General features: G+C 31.8%; 1 protein-coding gene across 1 annotated transcript; it reads left to right on the plus strand.

Moving 5' to 3' along the window:
- Positions 1-7,531: 7,531 nt before the first annotated feature.
- On the plus strand, positions 7,532-12,030 carry LOC115991583 (low-temperature-induced cysteine proteinase-like). Its single transcript, XM_031115389.1, has 5 exons — positions 7,532-8,168; positions 10,229-10,461; positions 10,588-10,725; positions 10,818-11,324; positions 11,544-12,030. The coding sequence occupies exons 1-5, from the start codon at positions 7,679-7,681 to the stop codon at positions 11,682-11,684; spliced, it is 1,509 nt and encodes a 502-aa protein (XP_030971249.1). The 5' UTR covers positions 7,532-7,678; the 3' UTR covers positions 11,685-12,030.
- Positions 12,031-12,271: the final 241 nt, after the last annotated feature.

Here is a 12,271-nt window from a genome sequence, read left to right on the forward strand (position 1 = left end):
TAAATTTTTTTTTTTTTTATATTATTCATGAATCATTATTTCATTGTTTACTTATAAATATCTAAATTAAAGTTTTTATATAAAAAAAAAATCTAAATTAAAATAGATGAATTTGTAAAGGTAAAATTATATGAAAAATTAAAACTACCCAAGATAAATGTTTAACCACTGGTAGATATGTGTTTTTGGAAAACTAAAAGTATACACGATTGCTTTAGATGGAACTATATAACTATGCAAATATTATTGCAAGTGATTCCATCATTTGCAAATTATCAATTTTGGTGGCCTTACAAAACAAATATTTCATTTTGCAAAAAAATTTACATGAACTCCTCTTTTGTGACAACCTTTTCTTTTTTCTTTTTTTCATTTTTGCCGAAACAACTTAAAAATATTAAGACTTAAGTTAACACATGTGGTAGTTGTAAAACATGTCAGTGATATGAAAAATATAAAGGTTTAAATATTTATAAAAAAAAAAAACATTTTTAGTAGATTTTAATATAAAACTTTTTTTTTTCTCAATATTTATGTAACTTTTCCCATAAGATCAATATTGTTGGCATATTTTAAAGATGATACATAATATTTTTGAGAAGAAGAAGCAGAGACAATGCTAACACATAACATAAAATTATTAAGTTTGTGTGATTTAAATTTGTGGCAAAAAAATATTAATGTATCTATGATAAAAGTTTTTATCTAAATGATATATAGTAGTTCATATTTTTTTTAGACTTGATTCAAAAAGTTCATTCTCAATAGCCTTTTAAGTTTACAAATTGCTTAATTCATGGGTCTAGACACATTCAAAGGGTGCTATCTAAATTATAAATTATATGACCCTTTATCACACAAATATTTTGATTCCCCCAATGTATGGTAAAGGAAGGCAAGTTTATGTTTAGCCATTTTCTTGATTTGTGCTGCATAATTTAATAGAATGGAGGATGTGATTAGATTTAAATGTTGAATAAAATAAGATGAGAGGGAAAAAAATAAAAAATTATATAGTAATAAACATCAAATTATCCAAGTCATTCTATGTAATATAATAAAATTATATTATTATATACTATATGTATAATGCAGTAGGATAATATTTAATCAAAGAGAATATAAAAGATAACAAATTAAAACACAAAACTAAATTGTATCAATCCAAAGTAGAATTCTAATTAAGACAAAAATTCATCAACCTAAAGAATTGATGCAATAAAAATAAACACAAAATGAAAAACAAATTGAGAGAGAGAGAGAAGAAACTTTTTTTGTGAGAAAACTATGCATAGAATGAAAAAGAAAATGTCAAATTTATAGTAAGATGTTGAGAATAAGAAAAGTAAAAATAAAGGAAGATACAAAAGTAGAAAAAGAAAGATATTAAAGTAGAAAGTAATAGGGAAATGAAGAAGTAAAAGAAAGGGAGAGTTTTGGAAAATTAATAATAAAAATAATGGTTAAAAGATATTTTAATTTTTAAATAATGGAGTTTTTAAGTCACCTTTAATGATAAAATGTTTAAAAAAATATATAAGAAAATTTGGAAACAAAAAATGATAACATGGCTGCTGATGTGGCTCAACATGAGCGTAGCAATATTAAATGTTACGCTTCAACTTTTAGTAATATATAGATATAGATGAGTATAGGTCTATTCCAATGTGACACTTAAGCAAGTTAGCTTTTGTTGGTTGAATAATACGACACACCTTCCTAACAAAGATTTGTAATATTTATTTTGGGATGTATAAACTATAAAGTGCCACAACTCTATCAAAATATTGAATAGACCAGTTGAAGGCCTATCTAATAAGTCAAAAATTACTAGACCGGTTACTTTTTATTTTATTTTTTTATACAAAATAGAAATTCTACTTTAGTTTAATTTAAGTGTATATGTGTGAAACTCCCTTTGGAAACTTGAACTCCGGTCCTTGCTTTCTACACCCTACAAGCACTTATATTTGTAGAGTGATCATCGCATCAATGGTATGCAGTAGTACTGAACTGGTTACTAAACATTTGCTCATTAGCGATTTTAATCCTTGAAATTTAAAGTGATCTTTTTTAGTCCCTTCCAAATTTAGAGTTTGTTTGGATACCACTTATTTTGCTGAAAACTGAAAACTTATTGCTGAAAATACTATAACAAAATATTTTTTTAAAATGCAAAACACTGTTCACGCATTTTTGTGCTTTGGCTGGTCCATGAACAGTGCCATGAGACCAACCAAAAAAACGCAAACGCAACTTCAGTGCTAGGCAAACGCACACTTAAAATGATTACCTTTATTGCCTAAAATACTTAAAAAAGGAATGATTTTAGACCTTTTTTTTTTTTGAGTAATTTGATTTTAGACTTTAACAAATTTAAAATAATCATTTTTAGTCTTTAAGAAATAATGACATGTTAATTTTTAGTTTAACCACATCATTTAAAAAGACTAAAAATAATTGCTTTAGACTTGATGTATCATTTAACTAAACTTTAATAAGGACAAATATATTTAAGCCAAAATCCTAATATGCAAATTGCAAAGAAATGCCAATCAGCGCAACCGCCAGTCAGTAAGTAGTACGGGATTTTGTTCTAAAGAAAAAAGGGGAAAAAAAAAGTAGTACGGTATTTGTTAACATTATCGTGCGAGGTTGTTAGCCTTTTTTTTTTTTTTTTAATAACCTGCGAGGTTGTTAGTCAGTCACATGCTTTGCTGACTTTTTTAGTATTGGTAAATCAAATGGGATGTGATGCATAAATACGTGCCTCAACAACTATAGAGATAATACAGTATTATAGTTCAGGGCGGCGATTAAGGGCCCGTTTGGTTATAGTTTTTAAAAATTGTTATTTAAAAAGATGTAAAAATTGTGGTTTAAAAAATGTTGTTGAAAAACGTATTTTTAGTGTGAATAAAACAAAAAAATGTGTTTGGTATCATGGTTTAAATAACATTTTTTAGTGTTCAAAAAATATAAAATATGTGTTTGGTATGTGTGTTTTGAATGATAAAAAAAGTTGACCAAAGTACAAAATAAATATATTTTAAATTAGGAGAGAGAAGCCCATAAATCAGGAGAGAGCCAAAGCATTTAAAAAAAAACTGACAAAGTATGAAAAAGCTGACAGGCACTAGTGTTTGTTGTTTCAGATAATTACGGAATTGCCACTAAGCACTAGTGTTTATTGTTTAAAAACTATCCGGAGCTAATTTCAAAAAATGGGTTTTATAACATTAGTTTTTGAACAATATTTTCCAAACAATAAGGACAAAACTGGTACACCAAACATTTTTTTTTTTTTTTGAACACTAGTGTTCAGTGTTTAAACACTGGACACTAGTGTTTAAACATGGTAACCAAACGGCGCCTAAGTCCTCATCAGCTTAAGTTGTTTAGTATGTGTTTGAAAACATATTGTTTCAGTAGTTTATTTGTATAATATTTATTAATAAAAAAAATTGTAACTTTAATATTTAATGTATGACAAAAGACCAAAATCTAGTTTATTACCAAAAGGTTGAAATTAAAAGCCAAAAAAAAAAAGGGTAAATAAGTTAGAGCCAAACACACTAATATTTTCCATTGTTTCATTAACCCCATACATACAATTAAAGGTAATTTTTGATGTTTTAAACTAAAACATTTAAGGTTTAAATTTCTTCTTTTCATTATTTTTGCCGTTTCAGTTTCTTTTCATTATTCACGAAATATTAGATAATGCATGGGATCATGTTTTTATCTTATTATATCTACGAAGGGGATTATTTATATACCCTTCCAAAGTAGTATCAACTAGGAATTTACCCCAAGAACTAAAGGAAAAGTTGGTGTTGACCCACAAAGTATCCATTTGCAATTGCATTATATAGGAAAACGTAATCTCTAGTGGTAGTAGAAGGCAAGAAGTGTAGAACATAACTAGTAGCACAATATGCCTAAACTTTTATTTTAATCTTTTGAGACGTACATTCTGATGGTTTTCAGATCCAGACCGTTCAATGAACCGAGAAAAAAAAGTTTAAGGCTTTTAAGGTTGAATTGAAGTTGAACTAAGGTTTCTGATGATGTGATAATTAATTTAATAATTATTTAATAAATAAATAAATATATTAAATTATAAATAATAGAAAATTTGACTAAAATAAGAAAGGGTAAACTATGATCCCTATCCTATACACTATATTTCAATTTGATCCCTAACCTTTCAATTGTATCAATTTGGTCCCTAACATTTTAGAATCATGTCAATTTAATCCCTAACGACTAATGTTATCTTTTGGATGAAAATTTATGATTTGTCTAATGGTCAAAACAAAAAATTAGCTTACATTGATGAGACAATAAACTTAAATTTTATTTTGGTCGTTTGACATGTTAGCAATTTCCATCTAAAATATAACATTAGGGACTAAATTAATCTGATATTGAAAGGTTAGGGATCAAATTGATACAATTAAAAGGTTAGAGACTAAATTGAAATATGGTGTAAAGGTTAGGGACCAATTATATAGTTTACCCAATAAGAAAATATTTAGGTACCAAAAACGTAATTTTATAAAAATAAATTATATATATATATATATATATATATATTTTATGAAGCCTACGTCTAAATTAAGCCCATGACTTAGGCACAAATTAAACCAAGCCCCTGCCTTGATGCTCAACCCCATTTCAACGGTCAACTTTCCAATGAAATTTAAAAGTGGAAAACAAAAAAAAAGATAAAAGGACTTAAAAAGAAGAAGAAAGAAGTCTTCTCATTAAATAATACTATAATAACCTAAATACAAAACAAAGTCCAGGAATAAAGTGGTTAGTCAGTGAGTAGATGACAGCTAAGCATTACTTCACCATCTCCATCGTCTGCAAAGCAACTCCAGAGTCCTCAGTCCAGACACAGAAACTGAAACGGCAAAAAAGGCAAAAAAAACGCAGAAAAATTAGAGAGAAAGCGTCAGTGAGACAGAAAAGAAGAAGAGAGGCGAGGCGATGCGATCTAAATGTTTAACAGTATCTCATGGTGGTTTGAAGCATCAACAATGGTGGTAACTACTAAAGTCTAAAAACGCTTGGCGAAACTACGTTATTGGTATCTGAAGTTTACTTTATGTGCATAATTAGTTCTTCAAATTTAAAGCGAGCATAATTAGTCCCTTAAATTTTAAAACTAAATTTTAATATTTCTTTTACTAACTGCTGTTAACGGTGTTACATACGTGACTAATAAAACAATGACTTGACATTTTTTTTTTAATAATATGACATGTTTATAATTAAAAAATTAGAAACTAAATTTACACATGGGAAAAAATATTCACCGGTACCATATTAAAAAATGGGAAATGCTAACGAGTGCCCTTAGGAAATTTGTTAAGAATCCAATTAAAGAAAGTTTTTATGGAAAAAGAAAAAAAAAAAAAAGCAATTAATATTTTGACAGCTTTTTTCATTTCCTATAAAAGTGATGTCAAAACTTTCTTTAACTAGATTCTTAACCAGTGCCCTAAGGGCACTCGTTAGCATAACCCTTAAAAAATTTAGGGTAAACTACGTTTTTGGTCCTTATCTTATACATCATAATTCAATTTGATCCCTAACCTTTCAATTGTGTCAATTTGGTCCTTAACCCTTTAGTACCATATCAATTTAGTCCATGTTGTATCTTTTGAATGAAAATTGATAACATGTCTAATGGCCAAAATAAAAAATTAGCTTTCATTGATGTGAGAATAAACTAAAATTTTATTTTGGTCATTTTCCATGTCATCAATTTTCATACAAGATATAACAGTAGAGACTAAATTGATACAAGACTGAAAAGTTAGGGACCAAATTGACACAATTGAAAGATTATGGACCAAATTGAAATATGGTGTAAAAGATAGGGATCAAATATGTAGTTTACCCAAAAATTTATTTTCTACCTATCGTAAAAACCCACAACGAGAGAGAAAGGGAGAAGCGATGACATTCCGGCACTGCTGTTTGTCTTTGATGGCGAAAACTTGAGCACCTTCACTACTTCGTCTGAGAAGCGGTGAATTAGCCTCAACGATAGCATTGTCGAAGCCAGAGCAATATACTTGTTCTTAATCGTGAGCCACGCCGCCGTCAATAAATAAACCAGAAGTTGAGCCAACTAAGCCGCCATAGCCACTCGAGCTCACATAAATAAAGAAGGTTTTGAGGTTAAGGTTGAGGTTGAGATCTAGGGTTTGGGATTCTTTGAGGAAATAGCTAGAGAGAATTGGAATGAAGACGAGAGAAGAGGAGGGGGGGTGCGCAATGTGCACAATTTTGTTCTTTAGAAATGTGAGCCAGAACTGAACGAGAGAGTGAGAAAGAGTGATGGAATGGTAATGGCATAGTGTAAATTAGTGTTACTTGAATATTAAAGTGTAATTTTAAAAATTTTAATTAATTTATGAGAAATGTGAGCAGTCAATATGATTTTTCAATTTCATCTAACATGGAAACTATTTTTTTTTTTTAATTAAAAACATGCCACATCATTAAAAAAAAATTTCAAGTCATTATTTCATTAGCCACGTAAATAACACCGTTAACAGCAGTTACTAAAATGATCAATACAACTCAATTTCAAAACTTAAGGGACTAATTGTACTCGCTTCAAATTTAAGGGACCAATTACGCACACAGGGTAAACTTTATGGACCAATAGTGTAGTTTCGTTTTTTTTTTTTTTTAAATCCAGATCTGAACCGCAAGAATTGTCAACGGTTTTCAAATCCGGGAGGTTCGACTGCAATTTGAACGGTTCATTGCTTTTCTTGTATAGACCGGGTTAAGGGACCAATTGCGCAGGGTAAACTTTATGAACCAATAGTGTAGTTTCGTTTTTTTTTTTTAAATCCAGATCTGAACCGCAAGAATTGTCAACGGATTTCAAATCCAGGAGGTTTGACTGCAATTTGAACAATTCATTGCTTTTCTTGTATAGACCGGTTTTTAAAAGTTAAAAACCCGAATTGATAAACGGTTTCCGATTAATCCAGTCGGACCGTACGGTCTAGTCCGGATTTCACAACCTTCATTCTCTACCGATAGCCACCTAAAAACAATTATCTTTTATAAAACTTTTGGGCCAGACCATCCGGGCTTTGTGCTTTGCGTGGACCTGGATTTAATCACCTACGTGTCTATTGGATGAGCCTATTAAATTCATCTATCTAACAAACCCACCAGTCCAAGCTTCGATCCTTGATTGCTTGACTGTTAGATCGTACATATCTCTTTGTATTTATTTGGTCTTCCACTCACTAGTCAAACTCTCTGAATTGCAGACGAGAACTACAAAATCACCAAAATTATTTGGTAAGCCAAGAAAAATAGATAGTCAAGTATTCAGATAGCAACTCCTATGGTTTTAATCTATATACAAAAGTATTGCAGCTCATTTATAACTACTAAAATGCCCTCAAAATAGTAATATTGCTATGGAATTCTAATGTTATTTTGGTCTATTTTTGACATGATGTGTGACTTATACGAGTAAAATTTAAAATATGCAATGGCGGACAAAAAAAAATACAGTGTTCTTGAGCTGACTGGTAGGCTTGGAAATACAGCCTTGTATGTCTACCTTTATATAGAATAGACAGAATGTGGAAAGATCAAATCAAATATCACTGGAAACCCACTAGAGAAAATGGGTTCCCAAAAGTCTCAACTGGCTATACTGTTCTTGATCTGGGCTTCACTAACATACCTATCTTTTAGCCTCCCGAGTGAGTACTCTATATTGGGTCAAGAGCAGGACAAGTTTCCTACAGAGGAAAGAGTGATTGAGCTCTTCCAACAATGGAAGAAAGAGCACAAAAGGGTGTACAAACATGCCGAGGAGGCCGAGAAGAGGTTCGAGAATTTCAGGAGGAATTTGAAGTACATAATTGAAAACAATGCAAAGAGAAACTCACCCAACGCACATCGCTTGGGGTTGAACAAGTTTGCGGATTTGAGCAATGAAGAGTTCAAGAAGACTTATTTGTCAAAAGTGAAGAAGCCTTTCAGCAAGATGAGTAACACTCTTTTGAGTGGGAGTATGCAGGAAAAGTTGCAATCTTGTGATGATGCTCCTACTTCCTTGGATTGGAGGAAAAAGGGAGTTGTCACTGGCGTTAAGGACCAAGGCGATTGTGGTAAGTTTCTATACTTGGATGAGTAATTCTATACATTCTAACTTACATTGTATTGGTAATTTGGTATGCATATCTAAGTGATAGACTGACTCTGGTTACTGACTTAGTGTTAACAATCATATGATTTATTGTGTCCATTTCTCATAGTGGTCGTGTGAGAACAATCACAAACGATTTCTCATCTAAACATTAGTAACTCATTAGTCATTAGATATACTAATTATAACAGAATCCTCTCCCTATGGATTAAAAGGGACAAAGCAACCAGAAATCAGTGACAAGTCAATCATGGTTGAACCATTAGGTATTTGAAGTGTGGAAAAATTAATAGAAATGACACATTTTGTCATTATATATTGATGACTTTTTATACAATGATAAAATCATCACACATTTCTTAAGTTACTTTTCAATACATTCAATCTAAATGAAAAGATCCTTTTTCACTTAAAAAAAAAAGATGGATATTCCCATTACAACTTTAATAGTATAAAAGAAAAACATAGATATATCTCGGCCTTTATGTGAAAAAGATTTTGAGGCCAAGATTAAATGATTCAATGCCTTTTGCTTAAGATTCTTGTTTCAAAATCTTGCTTTTGAGGAGGTATCAGGAGAGCTGGCTCACATGTTGTGGGCCCCACAGGTGAGTTGGGATGGACCCATAGAGGTATTGTTGACTTCTACACTCTAGAGTCCAACCTCAAGTTTAGTATGGCCTAAGCCCAACTCATTGTAGGCCCAACTATAGTCTCCACTTGGTAACCCAAATGCCTTAAAACTCTCCGAGTTCTATAATTTTGGGATTAAGATTTTGTTATTATTATTATTTATTTATAATGGAATCCTAGCCCTCCACACCCACTGTATCAAGTTGGAGGACCTTAATCTGTAGATATCTTAAGAGTTAAGAAAAAGAATAAATTAATAAAAGACAAATGACATGAGTTCATTGACTTTTAGTTCTATTTTGTGCTGGCACTACTTGTAAGTCAAAGGGTCTGAATTTTAGATGAAAACCCAACCACCAGAGCATCTAGGCAGTAGGAGGGAAAGAAATAAAAGAAATGGGAAGATTTGTATTAAAAATATATATTTATCCTTCTAATTAAAAAAAAAAAAAAAAAATTGTCAAACTAACCTGACCATTTCGTAATAATCAAAATGCCTCAATCATATGATTTAAAATGTTGTTCTTGTTCTTCTCAAAATAATAATAATAATAATAATAATAATGTTGTTCTTGTATCCACTAAGTACAACTTGTGCTTCTTGTATCAATTTTAAATTTGATTTGTACTTTTATGAGCACAGAAAATTTTAGCCAATATCCTAGTGGTATCATCTAACCAATTAATTTTACTAGACGTTCTGGCTTTTTATTTCAAGATTCAGTTCTTAAAAGAATTTGGAAGAAAGTGAGAGTAACGAATGTCTTAAAACTTCAAAAGTCTGAATATACAAGGATATTATAGTTTTCTGTCATCAAAGTTTATTTATTTATTTATTAATTAGTATTAGCAAACTCTATTTAATTGCGACATCTATTTAATTGAGATGTGAAATAAACTGGTTGTTGCTTAGTTTATGCTATCAGCTTGGTTAAGGAAAAAAAAAAAAAAGTTGGGCACAATTCAATCATGCATCACAACCAAATTTGAGGGTTGACTTCTTTATATAATCAAACAATATGTAGTGTTATGGCAGGTGTGTCTCCTGCCCAACTAGTTGAGAATGTAGAACATAAATGGAGCATGGTTGTAAATTTGTTTTCTTGAGGTGGTCTTGCTAACAAGTCCCAAGACTATAGTTGGTCTAATTCTATGGTGGATTGATATACTGTTATAAATCCCTAAGAGCCCCAGGATGGATTTTAATATAGCAATAGTTTTCTCTACAACAAACGGGCAAAATATCTTAATTTTGTCAAGAGCAAATTCAATTCAAAAGCTAAATGAAAGGTTTATGTCTCTTTTGTTTGAGAGAATTGTGAAGTCATGTTCATTTTAACTTCACTATCACAACAATCACCTAATTGCGGATTCGGCTTATGTTCACAGGAAGTTGCTGGGCATTCTCCTCAACTGGTGCTATAGAAGGAATAAACGCCATAGTCACTGGAGACCTTATTAGCCTTTCAGAACAAGAACTTATGGATTGTGATACTACCAACTATGGATGTGATGGAGGCTATATGGACTATGCTTTTGAATGGGTTATAAGCAATGGGGGGATTGATACAGAAGCTGATTATCCCTACAAATTTGTGGATGAAACCTGCATCGTTGCCAAGGTTTGTTCTTCCCTTGCTAGAATATTTTGAGTATAAACTTCTTTAAAACATATATCAAAATGGTTGCAATTTTTTTTTTATACCATTTCCATCTTTGTCTCATTTATGGTGTTTTATTTTAATCAGGAGGAAACCAAAGTTGTAAGCATTGATGGCTATAAAGATGTAGCAGAATCAGACGGTGCTCTCTTGTGTGCTTCTGTTCATCAGCCCGTTAGTGTGGGTATGGATGGCTCTGCACTTGACTTTCAACTTTACACAAGTGTAAGTCTAATCTCAGTTCATTAAGCTTTCATGTTAACTTGGAAATCTTTACTGGGAAATAGATTGTGCTTAAAATGATATCATCTAATCAGGGTATCTATGACGGTAGCTGTTCGAGTGATCCTGATGACATTGACCACGCCGTTTTAATAGTGGGCTATGGTTCTGAAGATGGTGAAGATTATTGGATAGTGAAGAATTCATGGGGAACATATTGGGGAATGGATGGATACTTTTATATAAGAAGGAATACTAATTTAACATATGGAGTCTGTGCTATTAATGCTATGGCTTCATATCCAACCAAAGAGTCTTCTTCGCCATCTCCTTATCCATCCCCAACTACTCCACCACCACCACCTACTCCCGTGACACCACCGCCGCCGCCACCACCTCCTCCTTCTCCTTCACCAAGTGAATGTGGTGACTTCTCCTACTGTCCAAGTGATGAGACATGCTGCTGCATATATGAATTCTATGACTTTTGCCTGATTTATGGTTGCTGTCCATATGAAAATGCTGTTTGTTGTACTGGAACTGAGTACTGCTGCCCGGGTGATTACCCCATTTGTGATGTTGAAGAAGGGCTCTGTCTCAAGGTATGAATATATTTAAGTTTGGAATCCTTTATTTTTGAAATTTTGAAATGTATAGCCTTTATTTGACAGCCATTGATTACATTTTAAACAATTGCAAACCATTATTTCATTGCAGTGAGTTTTTAAGGCATCAATAAAAAGTTAACATCGTTTCTGTTTTCTTCGTAGTGTATATACTGTCAAATTAGTTACTAATTCTTTTTCAATTTTGTTCTGTAGAACCAGGGAGATTACTTAGGAGTAGCCGCAAGGAAGAAAAAGATGGCCAAACACAAGTTCCCATGGACTAAATTAGAACAAACAGAGAAGGAATACAGCCCACTTCAGTGGAAGAGGAATCCATTTGCCTCAATGCGCTGAGAAAGGGAACATATTTACCATTTCTATGAAGTTTGAAGGATGTTGTTACTATTGCAATTTCAATTTCTTCATAGCAGGCATTGTGTCATTCTGCTGTGACAGGTGTTTGTATGGACTCTCTAGAGTCTGAACATGTGTTTTGAGCAAACTGCAAAACCAGATACAGAAGATCTAAGGAGAAAAAGTGATTTTTCTCTTGGTGATGTTTTGGAAACATTATTTTCATTGATTACAACTATGCTTTAATTATTTTTCCTACTTTGTAGCACAATGTTCATGCTTAAGGCAGTTTAGATATTTTGGTCCAGTATTGTAATATAAATAAATGGGAATAAGTTGAATGTCATACAATATCACATTGTCCCAACTTGGAATTGATAGTTCTATACGTTTAGGCGATATAAGAGCCAGTTGGCTGCTGTGAAAGTGGTAGAGTGAAAATTCTTTCCTAAAAGCCAGATCTCAGTACAATCAACTTAAGGGAATCAGAAACGCATAAAGACACGACCTTAATTAATCATAAAATCCATGTTCAGTTGGCATTCATACCACCGAAGCCATCTTTTTCAAGCAGCCAGACCAATTTC

Source organism: Quercus lobata, chromosome 5 (genome assembly GCF_001633185.2).
Source record: "Quercus lobata isolate SW786 chromosome 5, ValleyOak3.0 Primary Assembly, whole genome shotgun sequence".
In the NCBI taxonomy this organism is placed as follows: Eukaryota; Viridiplantae; Streptophyta; class Magnoliopsida; order Fagales; family Fagaceae; genus Quercus; species Quercus lobata.